Genomic DNA, 16377 nt, shown 5'->3' with positions numbered 1-16377 from the left:
GCCACGGACACACAGTGTCACACATCTGTCGGAGAGCTGTGGAGTCTGGAAGCCCATGAGGGATGTCCCATTAGTATCCTGCATGGGCGATTTTCTGAAAAGTGAGATTGTTAGATGCTGGAGGGAGGAGGAGCCAGCAGATGGATTCAGTCCAGGGGAAGCCAGGAACTGCACCAGGGCTTTACCTGCAAGCACATGTTTAACCGTCGGTGAGGGTAGGTTTTCATGGTCCCTCTGCAGATGGGGAGGCTGAGGTTAGGAAGGGACACAACTTGCCTGCATTCACACAGCCCCCGGCCTGTCCAACCAGCTCCACGCTGTGTTCTCTACTGGGGCTGCGGGACTGACAGGCTGCTCTGGGGTACAGATTTTCCTCCCTCGTGAGCTATTGGACTTTTACTGTTTATGTTGTACATTTTCAAACTTCGCAGGTAAGCAGAATAATAGCTGTGTGTAATGATTTGTTTTTAGCTCATTATTAAGGAAAATTTCTAACCCATAATGTAGTAGTCACGTGACCACCCCCAGGTGCACCTTCTGTTTTTTTCAGGAGTATTTTATTTTTTTAAAATTTTATTTATTGGTTTTGACCTGAGCCCAAGGCAGACGCTTCCTGACAGAGCCCTAGGCGCCCCCTTTCCTGGAATATCTAGAACTTCCATATGTATTTCTGGTTTCTCACTGATGACGCTTTATAACCCTGGAGCCCCACGGTGTTCTTGTCTCCGTGGGGCTTCCTGAATGTCCCCTCAGCATCCATGTAGCTCCCAGGCGTGTCCTGCACCATCAGCGTGGGGGCTGCAGGTGGCGCTCTTCTCTCGCTGTCTTTACTGCTCTTCCTCCAGGTGGACACACAGGGTCCTGCCATGTCCCTGTGTGACAAGTGAGATGGGCATCGTGTTTCCGCATGTCTGTGTGTGAGCTGCTCTAGAGCGTAGACTAGAAGTGAATCCCTGACCTGTGGGGAAGGCATCTCCAGCTCTGCTGGGTCCCGTTCCCACAGCATTTGCACAGGTTTGCGTGCCTGACATCCGGGGTGCAAGAGGCCCCTGTACTGGTTTCCTGTGGCCAACCCTGCAGGTCCTCACCGCCGCAGTAGTGAAATGACAGCTCTCCCTGTGTACAGTCCTCCGCTGCTGTGGGCCAGCTGTTGGGCAGGTCTCACTGGACCATTGAGGTGTCACAGGCTGTTCTTCCTGGAGGTTCCAGAGTGTCCTTGCTCTTGCAAGTGTTGCCGGGGTTGTAGAGTAAGGGCTCTATTTCCACACTGGCTGTTGGGTATGGCCTTACCCACTTGGGGGCCATGGGCGTCCCTGGGCTCTGGCCCCTTCTTCTTCCTCCATGGTCTGCACCCATCCTGTCCTCCTTCACCGTGAAGGCTCCTGTGCATGCACTGGCCCCTGGATGGCCCAGGGTGACCTCTCTGCCCTCGGTTCTGTGCGCCTTTGCCACATTATGTGGCCTGGATACAGGGTTGAGGCGGGGGTGCTGAATGTCCTTGGGGTCCCTGTCCTGCCTTCTGCAGCCACGTTGTCTTTATCCCTTATTTATGCCAATATGCTCTCTCTCACCTTTCCAGCTTTTAAAACGATTTTTTTCAAACATGATAGTTACATGGATGGACACATGTTACTGTAAACGCACATTCACGTGGCCCGTCTGCCAGCCTTGTGTTTGCTGTATGTCCTGTGTTTTCTTCTGTCACATGTAGGACCTTAAACCATCTAGAATCAATGTTTTTCCAGGTGTCAAGAAGAGATCTAGCTTCATTTCTTCCCATGGAGATGGCCACTTACCCAGACCTGACAGCCTTCCCAGGGCCCATATTAGGGGCCACGTCCCCATGGGCTGAGGCCCTTTTCTGTTTTCTGGAAGTTTTTATCAAAATCCTGTCATTTAATTTTCTCTTCTGTTTTTCTGAACAGCGAGTATGACATCTATGGGTTTAGGACTGTCCCAGAGGATGATGAGGAGGAGAAGCTGGTGGCCAAGGTCCGTGCACTAGACCTGAAGACCCTGCACCTCACAGAGACCCAGGAGGTGTCCACCGGCGTCAAGTGGGAGAACTACTTTGCGAGCATAATGAACCGTGAGATGGCATGCTCCCCGGAGCTGAAGAGCCTGATCCGTGCAGGCATCCCGCATGAGCACCGCTCCACGGTGTGGAAGTGGTGCGTGGACCTGCATACCCGCAAGTTCAAGGACAACACAGAGCCTGGGTACTTCCAGACACTGCTGCAGAAGGCACTGGAGAAGCAGAACCCAGCCTCCAAGCAGATCGAGCTGGACCTGCTACGGACCCTGCCCACCAACAAGCATTACTCTTGCCCCACCTCGGAAGGCATACAGAAGCTACGCAACGTCCTGCTAGCCTTCTCCTGGAGGAACCCAGATATTGGCTATTGTCAGGGTCTGAACAGGTGGGTGTTCGGCCCGGCGCCTCCTGTTTGTCTCTGGCCCCCTTCCTGGCCGCCCAGGGGAAGCCAGCCATCCACTCAGTTTCTCATGTACCATCCCCAGTTCTGGAGTAATTCAGAGAAACATACATTCAGGGAGCACCAGGAACTGGTGTTGCCTGGCAGGCTTAGGTGGGGCCTCGACTCTTGATCTTGGGGTTGTCAGTTTGAGCCTAATAAAACCTTCCATAAAACACCACCACCAAACTCCCATTATCTGGATCAACTAGGTTTTCTTATTCTGAGTCCCTTTTGCTCTTGTCAGGTTTTGACCAAAAGTTTGATTTCATTATAATTATAATTTCTTATAATTTTTGTGCGTAACGCACGAAGTGGACACTGGTGGCCACTCCTGTTTATGCAAGGTCTTCGGGGATCAGGAATGCCCCACATGGCTCTTCAGCAGGTCGAAATAGAGCCTTTTGGAGCAGTGTCTTCCTGCGGGTGTCTGCACATCCACGCATCTGTGGACAGAGGACACTGGAAAGCCTCTCGCCTCTTGTGATGACCCAGGCTCCTTATTTGGAGCCAGGCTGGGGTGAGACAAGGCCACAGAACACATGGAGGTCTGTGCTATGTGGAGCTGTGCTCGGCTGCTTTGTGTCTTGTGCCCGTCCTGGTCTGGCTGACACGCCTCCTGCTCACACAGGCACTACACTCACGTTCTCTGCGTGCAGGGAGGGGGCAGCCAGGCTGCTTAGACTTCAGACTCAGGAAGAAGGGAGAAGCTCTGTGTGCATTCCTAGGGATTTTCCCGGAACCCAAGTGCGTGTGCTGAGTTCTGAATGCTTAGGTTTATTCTGGTTGTTCACAGGCCTCTTAAATCCTCCTCCATGGGTACAGACCTCCAGGAAGGGCTGTCTGTTGGCATCTCAAATCACAGTGTTGCATGAAGAAAGGTTTTCAAGTGGGATTTCCAAACCAAAGGTTTCCAGGAGGTCACACTGCCGTGGTGGTGAGGATGGGGTAGCCCCTGAGCCCTGGAAGTGAAAGGGATTTCAGCCACTCCTCCACAGCCCCCATTTAGAACAAAAAACAAAACAAGCCTGTAAATAGGATGCTGCATGAGGAAGCAGTCTTGTTTTGTTTAAATCCGTGATTCACGTGGTATGCTCACTCTGAGAATTTCCAGAAGCTGAAAACTTCTGAAGCCCAAAGGACCCAGCGGGGACTTGCACATGCTTATGTGGGGGTATGCTAGCACCCCGTTGATCTGGTGTGGTCACAGGATTCATTTTTCCCCAGAAAATGGAAGCTTTCCATCTGCACCCATCACTTTTAGGGCCTCTTCATTTTAACCATTTTATTGGATGTCTTCCAAATATTTTATATGTGCGTCCTAAGAACCCAGAACTTTGGTAGACAAGCATTAGCCTTTTCTGAGTGATCCAGGCCTGTCGTCTTGAACATCAGATGATTCAGAGCTATGTCCTGCAGGGCTTTGGTGGCTCTGGACGGCTGGCCCCGCGTCCCGGCACCATGGGTGCTGTGGGTTTGCCTTCTGTCCATCCTTGCTGTGGCCATCCTCCTGTGGTCAGCGCAGTCAGGCCTGCAGGAGGCATCCCCTTCACACCCACCCCGCATCCCTCCTTTTAACCTTTTAGTTTGTGATGAGTCCATTATAATTCTATGTAAGGAAGCAAGAAACCAAAACAGCCTCTGAGAGTTGGCTTAAGGGTTTTCCGTGAGACAGAGAAGCTTCACGTCAGAGACGAGGCTCTCAGATTCCAGATGCCAAGAGAGGGGCGCTTCTCTCGCCATGTCCAGACCCTGTCTAATGGCCATGGGAGCCAAGCCTAGGAATCCCTGCATGGGTTACTCCCTGATTGGTGACGGTGTCCTGGCCGGCCCCGGGTCTCTCTTAGGAACACCCTGGCAGTAGAAGCCATGCCTCCTTCCCCCTTGTGCCCACTGTGGGTGCAGAGCCCCCAAGAGCGGTCGTTTGTAAACCCCCTTTATTAGTTATCTCTTACACTCATCGCTGGATGTTTTGTATATGAAAGGATTAGCAGCATTAGCTAAGGCTTTTTTCTTTAATGAAGCTGGTGGATCATTGGGAAAGAATTTCATCACCTTTTAATGAAAAAATGAAAAGGTTAGGGGAATCATAACTTTGTTTCTCAAACTTGGGAAAATGCCTCCCTTGGAGCGCCAAGTGGGCTCAGTTGGTGGAGTGTGTGACTCTTGATGTTGAGGTTGCGAGTGTAAGCCCCACATCAGATGTAGAGATGACAAAGACAAAATGCCTCGTTTGCCTGGGGATGCTTACTCATTGTCGTTTATTGGGGGACTGGAGATAGTTGTGGCCTTGAACAGTTGGCACCTCACGGCCTGGGTCACAGGGTACAGGGCGCCAGCACTCACCTTGCTGCCCACTTGCTTGCAGGTTGGTGGCTGTGGCCCTGCTGTATCTGGAGCAAGAAGATGCTTTCTGGTGTCTCGTTACCATTGTGGAAGTGTTCATGCCTCGAGACTATTACACAAAGACACTGCTGGGGTCCCAGGTACGTCTGCAAACACCACACTTCAGTTGGCATTGGGGGGAGTTCAGGCTGGAGGAGGTCCTGTGCATGGCTTCGGCCACTGACCCCTGAGGCAGGGCCGCAGACCCTGGGCCCAGCTGAGCATGAGTAGGGGGAGCTGCTGACATTACATGGCCAAGAAGTGGACCAGCCCTGCAGCCCTGCTGTTCATGGTGGCTGTTCAGCTGTCCATACTGTTCCCCTCACCGGGCTCAGCTGTACCCCCACTCCCCGCCAGGCTCAGCTGTCCACACTATACCCCCTCCCAGGCTCAGCTGCCCTTCCCCTCCCCCCTGGGCTCAGCTGTCCCCATCCACCCCCCTCACCCCCCAGCTCAGCTGTTCCCTGGACACAGCCTGCCTGCCTGCCTGCCTGGGCAGCTAAGCTGCAGTCCAGGGATGCCTGGGAGCCTGGTGTGTTGGCTCAGGTTCTCCAAGAAGCTGAGGTAAGGCAGGAGATTTCTAAGGGGAGGCACCTGTGAAAGAGCAGGGGTGGGGGAGGCCAGGGGAACCCCCAGACCAGAGACAGGAAGGAGCCTTGGCTGGGATGGATCTCGGCAATGGTGCGGTGCTGAGGAATGTTTGGTCCGGCCAGCGGGGCGCCCTCCAGCCCCTGAGGGGCATGCGCCTATGGGAGCGGGCTGTGTCAGGACCCACAGTCCCCCCTGGCTAGGAGCAGCCGGAGGCCATGCTGGACTCGGGGCTGGCATGGGGGCGGCAGTCACCTCCTTGCAGACGTGAGGGTGCAGTCATGCCCACCATGGCTGGAGCCTAAAGCCAGGGTGACGAGACTCTGCCAGGAGAGCCCAGGGGCGTCCCCACATGGGCAGTCCTGGCTCTGCAGCAGCCCCTCAGGCCTAGGCCAGGGCTCCTTGCTCACAGGCCCTACAGCGGTCAGCAGAGGCTCTGACAGGAGACCACGTGTGTCAGGAGGGGATCAAAGGCAGTTCTCTCCCCGCCATTGCTCCTGCCTGGGGGTGACTTTCTGCCCTTGCCTCTAGACCACCGCACCATGAGCCGCATGGCTTCCCAGTTCCTGTCACCCGTGTGACCATGTCCTTCCATAGTAAACATTCAGGATGGGTTCTATTTACCTGGCTGGGCCCTGGATGTGTTCTGCTACACATCTGCATCTCTGCCGTCAAAGGGGTCCTCATCACAGCCTCCTTACTGCCTGTCTCCCGACCCCCTGTCTGCCAGCCTGGACTCCCCTCATTCCTCTCCCTCGGCGTCCCCATGGTTAGGTTTCTGGTCATTGCCGCCTGCCTGGTGGCTCTCGTTCTGCCGCTGACCCCCGACCCCCATCAGGGCACCATCCCTTCCTGCATCACTGCATTGCCTGTGTCCCCCATCTGTGTCAGTCACGGGGTCCACCTTGTCCCCCATCGCCGTGTCCCCTGCTGGAAGCATCGGGTGCCCTGTGACAGAACTTGCTCATCAGTCTCGCCTCGTCCTCGATGTGAAGCCGTGATGCCTCTCCCCAGGCCACTGTTCCCTCCGTGTCCCCTATGCTGCATCCTGCCTTCCCAAGTCGACCTGAGGCCCGCTGCTGTTCCTGCTGCTCTGGCACGGGCCTCGGGGATGGCAGCTGTCTGACGGGATCCCGTCTGTGTGCTTGTCCTGCAGCTGGTTGGCAGTCCCGACTTCCATGTAGTATTGCTGGCACCCAGTGCAGCAAGTGGCTGAGCGTGCGTGGGCTCTCTGGCCAGGGCAGGGAGCTGGCATGAGTGTGTGCCAGCCCAGCCCGTGCCAGCAGCTGCACAAGACCATCCCAATGGAGGCATCATTATCCCCATTGTTCTCAGGAGAAAACTGGGTCAGAGACACTGAGCAGCTCGCCTGAGTGCCACCACTGAGGGCCCGGGCTGGGGTCTGGGCCTCGCCCACTGCCTCCTAGAATGCCACGGGATGATCACGGGAGGTCCTGGGTGCTGACTGGTTCTAGGAGAGGTCAGCTGTTCTCCCTTTGATCATGTTACTTTGCTAAGGTACCTAGAGGCTTTTTTTTTTTTTTTTTTTTTTTTTTTAAGATGTTATGTATTTGAGAGAGAACAAATGCATGAGCGTGGGTGAGGTGCAGAGGGAGAAGCCGGATCCTGCTGAGCAGGGAGCCCGATGTGGGGCTCGATCCCAGAACCCCCAGGATCGTGACCTGAGCTGAAGCCAGGTGCTCACAGACTGAGCCCCCCAGGTGCCCCACTTAGAGGCTATTTTTGCCAGAAATATTCTGTAAACTAGGAAATGAGCAGCAGCGAGAAGAGGCAGCAGTCAACTGTCTGGTGGGAGGGAAGAGGTCAGTAAATAAAGTTCTGTGTGTCACAGATACCGGGAAGCTAATAGCTTTAGAGACTCAAAATCACTGATAGCCGTGTTTCAGAATAAGAAAGAAGCCTTCATCTGTCATGGAGCCAGGCCCTCCAGCCTGTGAGCCATGGAGCTGGGCCACCTCACTGCACAGCCCCTGCCTCAGTTTCCACATCTGGCAGATGAGCATCATACTCCCCTTCGATGGAGTGCTCGTGGTCGAATTCAGATGACACATTATGAGCTTATCCTAATGCTTAGATTGTAAAAACTCAGTAAAATTATCCTTATAGGCAGAAAGGGAAAGCTATTTTAAGTATGTGGGTTTAAGATAAAATTTGCATCATTTTGTTGCATGAACATAGTTGTAAACTCTAAGGAGACTGTTTCTCCCTGACTGTGGAAGTCACGGTGCTCATACAGGAGAACACGGGAGATGTTCAGAAGAAACTGGAAGTCACCTCTTATCCAGGCAGCTCAGGACCACAGCTGGCATTTTGATGTATTTCCTTTTTGCTTTTTTTTTTCTCCCGGATGCCTTGTTAAGTGCTCAGGGTGGGGTGGTGGGACACTTCAACAGTGGATTGTGTGCTTGCTTGTCTGTTAAGTCTGTGAAGAGTATTCATGATGATTTGTTTCAACCAGTTTAGGTCATTGAAACTTTGTCTCCTGTTCTAGTCAGAAAACAAATTGGTTAAAATGTATGTCTCCAAGGTGATTTTTGTATTTTGCTTCTTTTATGCACTGAGAGGACTTTACAACTCTTTAGAATCATTTTTTTAAAGATTTTATTTATTTATTTTGAGAGATGGGGGTGGGGGGTGGGGGGGCAGAGACACAGGCAGAGGGAGAAGCAGGCTCCATGCAGGGAGCCTGATGTGGGACTCGATCCCAGATCTCCAGGATCACGCCCTGGGCTGAAGGTGGCACTAAACCGCTGAGCCACCTGGGCTGCTCTAGAATCATTTTTATAAAAAACTTTCTAGTTTTTTATTTTACCTTTTAAATTTTACAATTTCAACCAGTGATACCGACTTGAATCTAATCAGGCATTTTTGTTAAAAAGTCAAACACATTTTTGATAAGGCTTCCATACATGTAAATAAGGAAAACTTCCAAAAAGGAGGAACAGTGGGCTTTTTTTAAAGTTTCAGGTTTTCCTAAAACAACAACAACAACAACAAAAAACTTTTAAAGTGTCATTTTAGGGGCTCCTGGGCAGCTCGGTCAGCGTCCGAATCCATCTCTTCTCAGGTCGTGAGTTCGAGTGCCGTGTTGGCTCCATGCTGGATGTGGAGCTTACTTTTAAAAAATGTTATTTTACATGTTTATGTAGATTGTTTGTAGTTACTTTAGCATTTCGATGACCCCGAGAATCAGTGCACTTTTCATCCTGACCTGGCTCATGTGCAGTTGAGTGTCTGCCGGTGTCCCTAGGGCAGAGCCCGTGGAGCCAGTGTGACTTCACTCTTTCCCGCGGCCTCCAGCTGCTCCTCGGGGGTTCTGCTGACCTTTGCTCGGCTGGCTGGCAGTGTGTGGTTCCCACATGGCCTTGGGGCTCATGGGGGCTGACAAGGGTCACATGCTTCCCGTCCTCCCCTGTGGTGCCCCGAATGTGTGGCTTGCTGTCCTCAGTGGCTCCGTATCCACTCCCCACCCCTGGCCGCTCCTGGAGTGTCCTGTCTGGGTCTCCAGGGCCACAGCGATCCTGGGATCCTGCCCTCTTGGCACCGGCTGGGCTGGACCCCCTGGGCCACGGTGGGGCTGAAGTGCATGTCCAGCCACATCATTCCTGCTCAGAGCCCGACTGGCATCTTGTTGCGGTGGTAGAGACACATGGAGTCGTGTTAGGTTGGCTCTAGCTGTCCTTTTGTTTTGGTTGAACAGAGGTGAACAGAGTAGAGGTGAAGCATCAAAGCGTCCTGATGTGCAACTGCGTGATTAGTGAAGCTTCTGTCCCTCTGTTGTGCGCACAGATGGGGCAGGGGCGGGTCCCAGTCCGAGGTCGGGCCCAAGTGGATCCCTGGCTTCTGCCTCCCCAGTGTCCTTGTCTGGGATCCATCCGTGGTTCTGAGAGCGCAACCCATGCGTCCTCACCAGGCCCCTGACCACAGCTGTCTCAGCAGCCCGGGCGTCTGGTTCCCCCACACAGTTTTTCGCTCCTCTGGGTGGAGGCGAGCTCGCTAGGAGCCTATGCTCAGCAGGGCATTGTGTCCACATGAGGTGGAGGCAGGTGGTTTACATGTGGCTCGTGGAACCCCCAGCACAGCCTGTGAGAGCCGGTGACAGGTGCCCTGGGCACCCGTCGATAAGAGAGGTACCCAGGCCCATCTGAGCCCCTGACCCTGGGACCCTTGCCCCATGCCGCCCCCACACCTGGGTGGCATCTAGGGGAAGCACCTGCTGGTGTTGTACCTCCCCTTGGGTCCAGGACTTGGTTTCTGCCCTCTTAGCCCTGAACTCACGTAGCAGCCTATTTCTCGAGCATTTCAAGTATGGGAGTCAGTTTCAGGCCAAGGAGCCCTGGTGATAGTGGGCATGTGGGACAGCAGTGCCCAGGGCTCAGGTGGCATGCTCTGCGCCCCAGCAGACCCAACGCTTCCCTCTGTTTCCTTCCAGGTGGACCAGCGGGTGTTCAGAGACCTCATGAGCGAGAAGCTGCCTCGACTGCATGCACACCTGGACCAGTACAACGTGGATTACACCCTCATCACGTTCAACTGGTTTCTGGTGGTGTTTGTGGACAGTGTCGTCAGTGATATCCTCTTTAAGATATGGGACTCTTTCCTCTACGAGGGACCGAAGGTGGGTCTGCTCACCAGAGACACGTAAAGGTCACCATGGGCTGGAGTGACCCCTTGGTGTGCTGCCATGGGAGGGCCTGGGGCTCGGGAAGCCACTGCCCAGGCAGCCCTGAGCTTACAGATGTCCCCATGCTCTCACAGGTCATTTTCAGGTTTGCCCTGGCACTTTTCAAATACAAGGAAGAGGAGATCCTGAAATTGCAGGACTCGATGGCCATATTCAAGTATCTCCGTTACTTCACTCGAACAATCCTTGATGCCAGGTGAATCCTTGTGGGGGGCAGGGGGCAAGCAGTAGGGGTGCTGCACCTGCTTCCCACTGTGCAAGTGAGGAGAGGAAAAGGCTGGGGACATCCGGTGGCTTCCACCAATGGGGTGGAATGGGGAGAATGGATTGTCCTTGATCCAATCAACACAACGTCCCATGGGCAGAGCAGCATCTGTGTGTTCATTGAGTGTTTCCTGGGTTTTCCTGGCGTGGTGAGCCTTCCCCCATGTGCCAAGGTGACAGAGGAGGCACAGCCCCTGACATGAACTGAGGGGGATGTACTGCCTGATGGTCTGGGTGCTGCCCTGGGGGAGGCCCGGGCCTGGGACAGGGCACGTGCAGGGGGAGGATGAGGTGGGTGGGGTGTGGAGGGGCACCTAGGAGAGGGTGCCCTGGGCTCGGAGCTGGAGCAGCAGCAGAGACGTGAGAGGTGATGTGTCTCGGGCCGTGGAAGTGGCCTGGGTGGGATTGGGCCTCCACACGGGTGTTGGGAAGACAGGAGCATTGGCAGGGGGGAGGCCAGGGAGTCAGCATGGCCTGGGGCCTGAGGTGCCCCTAGTCATGGAAGAGGAGACTGGAGGGCAGAGAAGTGCACCTGAGAAGACCCTGGCCTTGTGGGCAGGCACCAAGCATCAGGGGGTGCATCTCCCTGGCCACAAGGCATCACCTGTTTGGGTGATTGTCATGCATGTGCCCTGACCGTGGCTGGCAGCCACTATGGTCCCGCTCGCCCTCCCAGGGCTCCCACGGGGGCTCCTACGGACCTGCTGCTGGTTGGGTGGGGAGGTGGCACTGCTTGGAGCCATGGGGGTCACAGTTCTCTGCTACTGGGTGCCGAGTGCGAGTCGCCTTCCCCGCACACCAGAGCCCTCCTGCATCAGGCTCGCCCAGCCACATGAGAGTCACAGGTCCTTCCACTGAGAGATATCTGGGGCTTATAGATGCTTTCAGGGCGTGAGTGCAGCACGTGAGGAGGCTGCTTTGTCTCAGGATGTAGGACGCCCATTCTGGACTGTGTAGAAATTAAACGATTTATTGAAATTCTGTGGCTTTTGCTAAAGGTCTGCATTACTTATTGAGGTTTTTAATTTCCCTTTTATCATGAAATGCCTCTTGTGACTCCCTATATGGACGTCTCCATCCACTGACGTGTCACAACTTGCTTCAAACCCCAAAGGGCCCCCAGGAAGCCTAAGGGCACCTTTCGCTGTGGGGCAGCTTCCAGAGCACAGGGGAGGGTGAGCCGGCCATGGGAGGGCAGGGGGGAGGGCAGCTGGGGCTGAGGTCCCCAGGGAAGGGGATGCTGGGAAGAGGACTGGCTGGTGGAGGCCACACCTGACATCCTAAGAAGTCGTCACTGTTTTTAGGGCCTTTTGCTCAGGAAGTGGATTTTTAGGGTATTAATCAGGCACATTGACCTACCCGTAGCCATGACCTCAGCTTTGCCACACGACGCCTGAGGGTAGCACTGGCCAGTGAGAGGCTGAGTGTGAGTCCTGAGGTGACGCTTGAGAGTGTCCACCAACCTTGCCCAAGGTCTAAGCTGAGAGGGGCATGGCTGCAGGTCGAGGGCACCACTGGTCCCTCCAGCCTTGGCGGCAGCACCAACTTATAAGCAGCTCAGGGGCAGCCGCCTTGCCCTTGGCTTCAGGACGCTGAAGTCTATGGGATGCCGGTTTGCAAACGCAGAGGCAGGTTGGGACCCCGGATTTTAAAGCCGCCCAGCCCGGTGGTTGCCCAGCCCGGTGGTTCCCCATAACTGAGCAGTTCCGGGAGAGAGGAGGGGGAGGCTGCAGAGGTGAGTGTTCAGGAGATGGCGGGATAACAGGATTAAGCTGCTCTTGTGCAGGGTTCCTGGAGCTATTTGGCCCTAGCTGACTGTGGGACATCTGCTTGTCTCCTGAGCAGGGCTGCAGCACCCTTGCCCACCCCCTGCCCCCTGCCCGCGGGGCTGATGGGACTCTAACTTAGCGCTTTCTGTGTCTGCCTCCTGTAGCAAAGCAGTAGCCAGACACTAGGTGTGGGGTGCGTGGGCCCCAGTAAGTCTACACTGAGCTGGGCTCTGCTCACACTTGCCTTGTTCTCCCACACCTGTGTTCTAGAACACTCTGGGAACTTGGAAGTGGGCCTTCCTGACCTTTGGCCTCATGCGGGGGCTGCTCTGGAGTCAGGCTCTCTGAGGGGTGGGTGTCTGAGAATTGCAGGCTGATGTCACACACAGTAGAGCTTGCAGGAAGGCGGCTCCCGCGGCTGGTGGCAGGAGGCCTGAGGCGATGTTGTGTCACGATGGCCTCCCCTGGGGGCTGGAGGGGAGAGTAGCCTCCGGGCCGGCTGAGTGGGAGTGGGGGGCTTGGTGCTGGAGGAACCGACTTCTGTTCCCCCGGGGGCCGGGCTGCCCCAGTTGGTGCTGGAACCCACAGTCAGGCTGTGGGACACCTGGTTGTTCGTTCTGCCACCAGCCAGTGGCTGGGGGCAAGTTAGTGGGATTGGTGCCTGAGCTGCGGGTAGTGTGACAGCCATGGAGTGCGCATCGGTCTGTAGACCACGCCCGACCCTTGTGATGTGGTTGGTAGTGTGACAGCTGCCACCGGGCCGGCTTGGGCGTCTGTTCCTTCCCGGTCAGTCCCAGGTTTTGTCCTAGTGCTCCCGGTGGCAGTGTGAGGAGCTCCACGCCCCAGGAGGTGGCTCTTCCATTATTCCAGCATCCAGATTGAGAATGAGGATCCAGTAAGGGAAGGAACTTTACCCACCCCACGACACACAAGCCAGCGCTTGTGTCTAGCCCGGCAGTGGTCAGGCCCCATCCTGTGTCTTGCCCTGCTGACCTCTGTCCCTGTCCTGTGTCCTGCCAGGAAGCTGATCAGCATCTCATTTGGGGACCTAAACCCATTCCCCCTGCGCCAGATCCGGAACCGGCGTGCCTACCACCTGGAGAAGGTCCGGCTGGAGCTGACGGAGCTGGAGGCCATCCGAGAGGACTTCCTGCGTGAACGGGACAGCAGCCCTGACAAGGGGGAGCTGGTCAGTGATGAAGAAGAGGACACCTGAGTGCTCCACCCATGACACTGCTCTTCTTGCCTTTACAACCAAAGTGTGCCAAAAGGATGACCCACAGAGGCGTCTCTGCTCCTTTGAAAGCCCGAATGTAATGCCCATGGTTTCTGGAAATCTGCTGGGCAGATGTCCAAAGCCACCCTGCACTTTCTCCTTCCCACTCGGAGCACGGTCTGCTGTCAATGGCCATCTCCATGCCGTCACACGGTGCACACATCTCTGGCTCTTTGAGACTCTGTGGACACCGTCCTGCCAGGCAGGCCCACCCCTGGGGAGGCCTTGCTTGAGGGAAGGAGGAAGCTTTTCTGGGAACTCAGGGCAGTGGTATAGCTGCTGGGTGTCACTGTTGGCTTTCTGGAGAACAGCTGGTGCCCTGGGGGTCCTCCACCTGCTGGATGGCCGGGAGGCTGGCTGCCAGGGCCTTCGCTTGGGCATAGCTTTGTGCCTTGCCCCTGCGCTCTGGCAGCTGGCCTCCCGCCATCCCCAGGGTCAGCGTGGTGCTCGCTATGGGGTCACTGCTGCCTCCTGCAGGTCAGGCTGCCCACGCACTTCTACAGCCAGAGCAGTTTTTGAAGCCCTGCAGAGGCTTTGCCCCAGGAAGGTTATTTTTGGGTCAGTCTCTCTGCAGACCATCCCTGATATGTGTGTGGACATGAGAGTGTTTCCTGGCTCAGTGTTATTCAAATAGGAAAGAAATCATTTAAAGTAGAATTTTTTTTTACACTACCTGGAGAAATTGGAAGTAATCCCTAAATGTACTAGATGCAGCCTAAGTGTTGAGCGGAATTTGAGGAAGTGTGTTTTCCTAAGTACGGACGTTCTCCTGTTACGGCCTGTTCAGCGGTATCCTGACCAGGCTGGCATCTCCGCACTCCCTTCTTGGCTTCTGGTGGCAGACACGCAGCGCCGTTCTCACTGCCCTCCGTAGACCCCACTGGAGACCCCTGCCTGCCCAGCTCCCGCACTGCCGAGTGAGAGGACTACAGTGAGGATGCCCAGCAGGATCAGACTCTAGTTTATTTCTGATTTCCCCTGGAACTGACACATCCAGTTGTGGGGGCGGGGAGGGGAATGCTGCCTTTAGGAATGTCTGTGTCGCCCCCAAAAAGACCTATCTTAAAAGCATCTGGATTGGGCATGGTGCCTGCTGTGTGGCCAGAGCCATGGTTTCCCGGGTGGCCAGCAGCACCGTGCAGGGGTCTCCAGGCAGTTGTTGAGGCCAGGCCGTGGTGTGAGAGCAGTGCGGTCGTTGGGGGAATGGACTGGGGCCACCTTCCTGGAGGCTGTGCACCCTCTGGGTGTCTCGAAGGCTGGAAGGGTGCGTGGTTGGGCCCAGACGCGGGACAGGATGCAGAACCGCAGGGCGTGGGTACCCCCCTCTGCTGTCTCCATGGAGACTTCTTGCCTAGATGCCCATACCACAGCCAAGGGCAGCTGTCACCTTGCACAGGGATGGGTTTTTGTGTTTTATGGGCTGAACATTTCTTAATACTTTTGTATATTTTTCACTACAGTTTATATTTTTATAGACTATTTTTATCAAGGTTTTTCTAGGTTACATACATCTATTTTATACAACGAGCTCTCCCCTTGTGTTATGGCTGTGTGTGTGTGTGTGTGTGTGTGTGTGCGTGTGTGTGTGTCAGGCCAAGCAGCCTGAGTTGCTCTTCATTCCGCCCCGGCTTCAGTCCTGGGCTTGGTCAGTAGGGCCTTCTGTGCTGCCCATGGTCCTGCTAATGACAGCTGTCCCGTGGCAGCCAGGGCACCAGGGCTGGACCGGGGGTGCTCTCCTACCACGTCGTATCCAATAGGAAGTGTTCTAAGCAAAGAGCCAGTCCATTTTTTTTTTTTTTAACCTAAATGTTTGTATTCTTGCACAACCCCCCCCCCCCCCCCCACACACACACACTGTTGTCTTCCTGCACGTTGCCCAGGGCAGCCCCTGCAGGTGGGAGGCGGGTGCCCCCAGAGGGCCTGCATGGGGGGGTGGTGGCAGCTGACTTCCCCTTAGGTCATGCAGCTTTTATACTCTGAGTTGTATTTTGGAACAGTCATACTAAAAAGCCAAATAAACTACTAATTTGTATATTCTGGTTTGAGATGCAGTTACACCAGCTCGTGACAGGACTCAGAGGGGGACAGGACCTCTTGGGGCCTCTGACCTGCACTAGCTGTTTGTAGGTCCCACTCTGGGTTTGCTCAGGGGTTTAGGGGTGCAGGGGCAAGTTTGCTCCCTTAGTTGACTGGGGAGGTGGGGCCAAGCCACAGGTGAACTGGGAGCCCGGGGGCTGAGCTGGGAGCTGGAGCACCCCCACGCTCCCCCACCCGCCCCCGCCAGCCGCAGCTGTGACATGCCTCGCCTGCATCTGGGCTCACCACTCAGGCCCAGCTGCCGTGGGGGACACCACCCCCTCACCCCCATCATTAGAAAAACACCCGAGAATGATTAAGACCAAATGTCTTTACATGGTGTGGGGGAGGGGGCTCCAGCCAGGATCCCAGAGCCAGCCTGTCTCCCCTGGGACAGACTCAGCCAGGCTGGGGGCACCTGAGGTCACGGCCCCAGGGCAGAGGCCCCCTTCCCCCTTCCTTGTAAGGGCTGCTGCAGTGGACAGTGCGTGGGTCCCCAGGGCCTCCTCAGGCCGCAGGACTGTTGCAAACACAGGAAGTCTGATGCCCCTGCCCGCCTCTCGCATGCCTCGGTGACTCACTTTCCTGAGTGACCTCAGACCCACCGTCTGTGCGTGAAGACACCATGGGGCCTGTCCAGTTGGAGGGCTCCAGGACGGCATGGCCAGACCCAATCGGAGCCTTGGCTTCTCGGGCCCGTAGAGTGCGTCAGTGAAGGGGTGTGGTGTGTGAGCAGAGAGCGGGTGGGCACCACTGCCCTCCGTCCCTCCATGTAGGGACCAGTCTGGGCACAGGCGCTTCAGCCTCTGACATGTTTTGTCTCAGTGACCGCCACCCGCC

General features: G+C 55.5%; 1 protein-coding gene across 1 annotated transcript in view; it reads left to right on the top strand.

The window, feature by feature from the left end:
- Positions 1 to 15493, top strand: part of TBC1D2B (TBC1 domain family member 2B) — a 61884-nt gene extending 46391 nt beyond the window's left edge. Inside the window, exons 9-13 of the mRNA XM_072784762.1 lie at positions 1926 to 2420; positions 4843 to 4960; positions 9901 to 10086; positions 10227 to 10348; positions 13206 to 15493. Coding sequence (XP_072640863.1) covers positions 1926 to 2420; positions 4843 to 4960; positions 9901 to 10086; positions 10227 to 10348; positions 13206 to 13401 — 1117 coding nt within the window. The 3' untranslated portion in view covers positions 13402 to 15493. The remainder of the gene's footprint in view (positions 1 to 1925; positions 2421 to 4842; positions 4961 to 9900; positions 10087 to 10226; positions 10349 to 13205) is intronic.
- The last annotated feature ends 884 nt before the right edge of the window (positions 15494 to 16377 follow it).

The sequence above is a fragment of the Canis lupus genome, chromosome 2, assembly GCF_048164855.1.
Source record: "Canis lupus baileyi chromosome 2, mCanLup2.hap1, whole genome shotgun sequence".
Classification (NCBI taxonomy): domain Eukaryota; kingdom Metazoa; phylum Chordata; class Mammalia; order Carnivora; family Canidae; genus Canis; species Canis lupus.
This window is presented reverse-complemented; position numbering and strand designations above follow the sequence as displayed.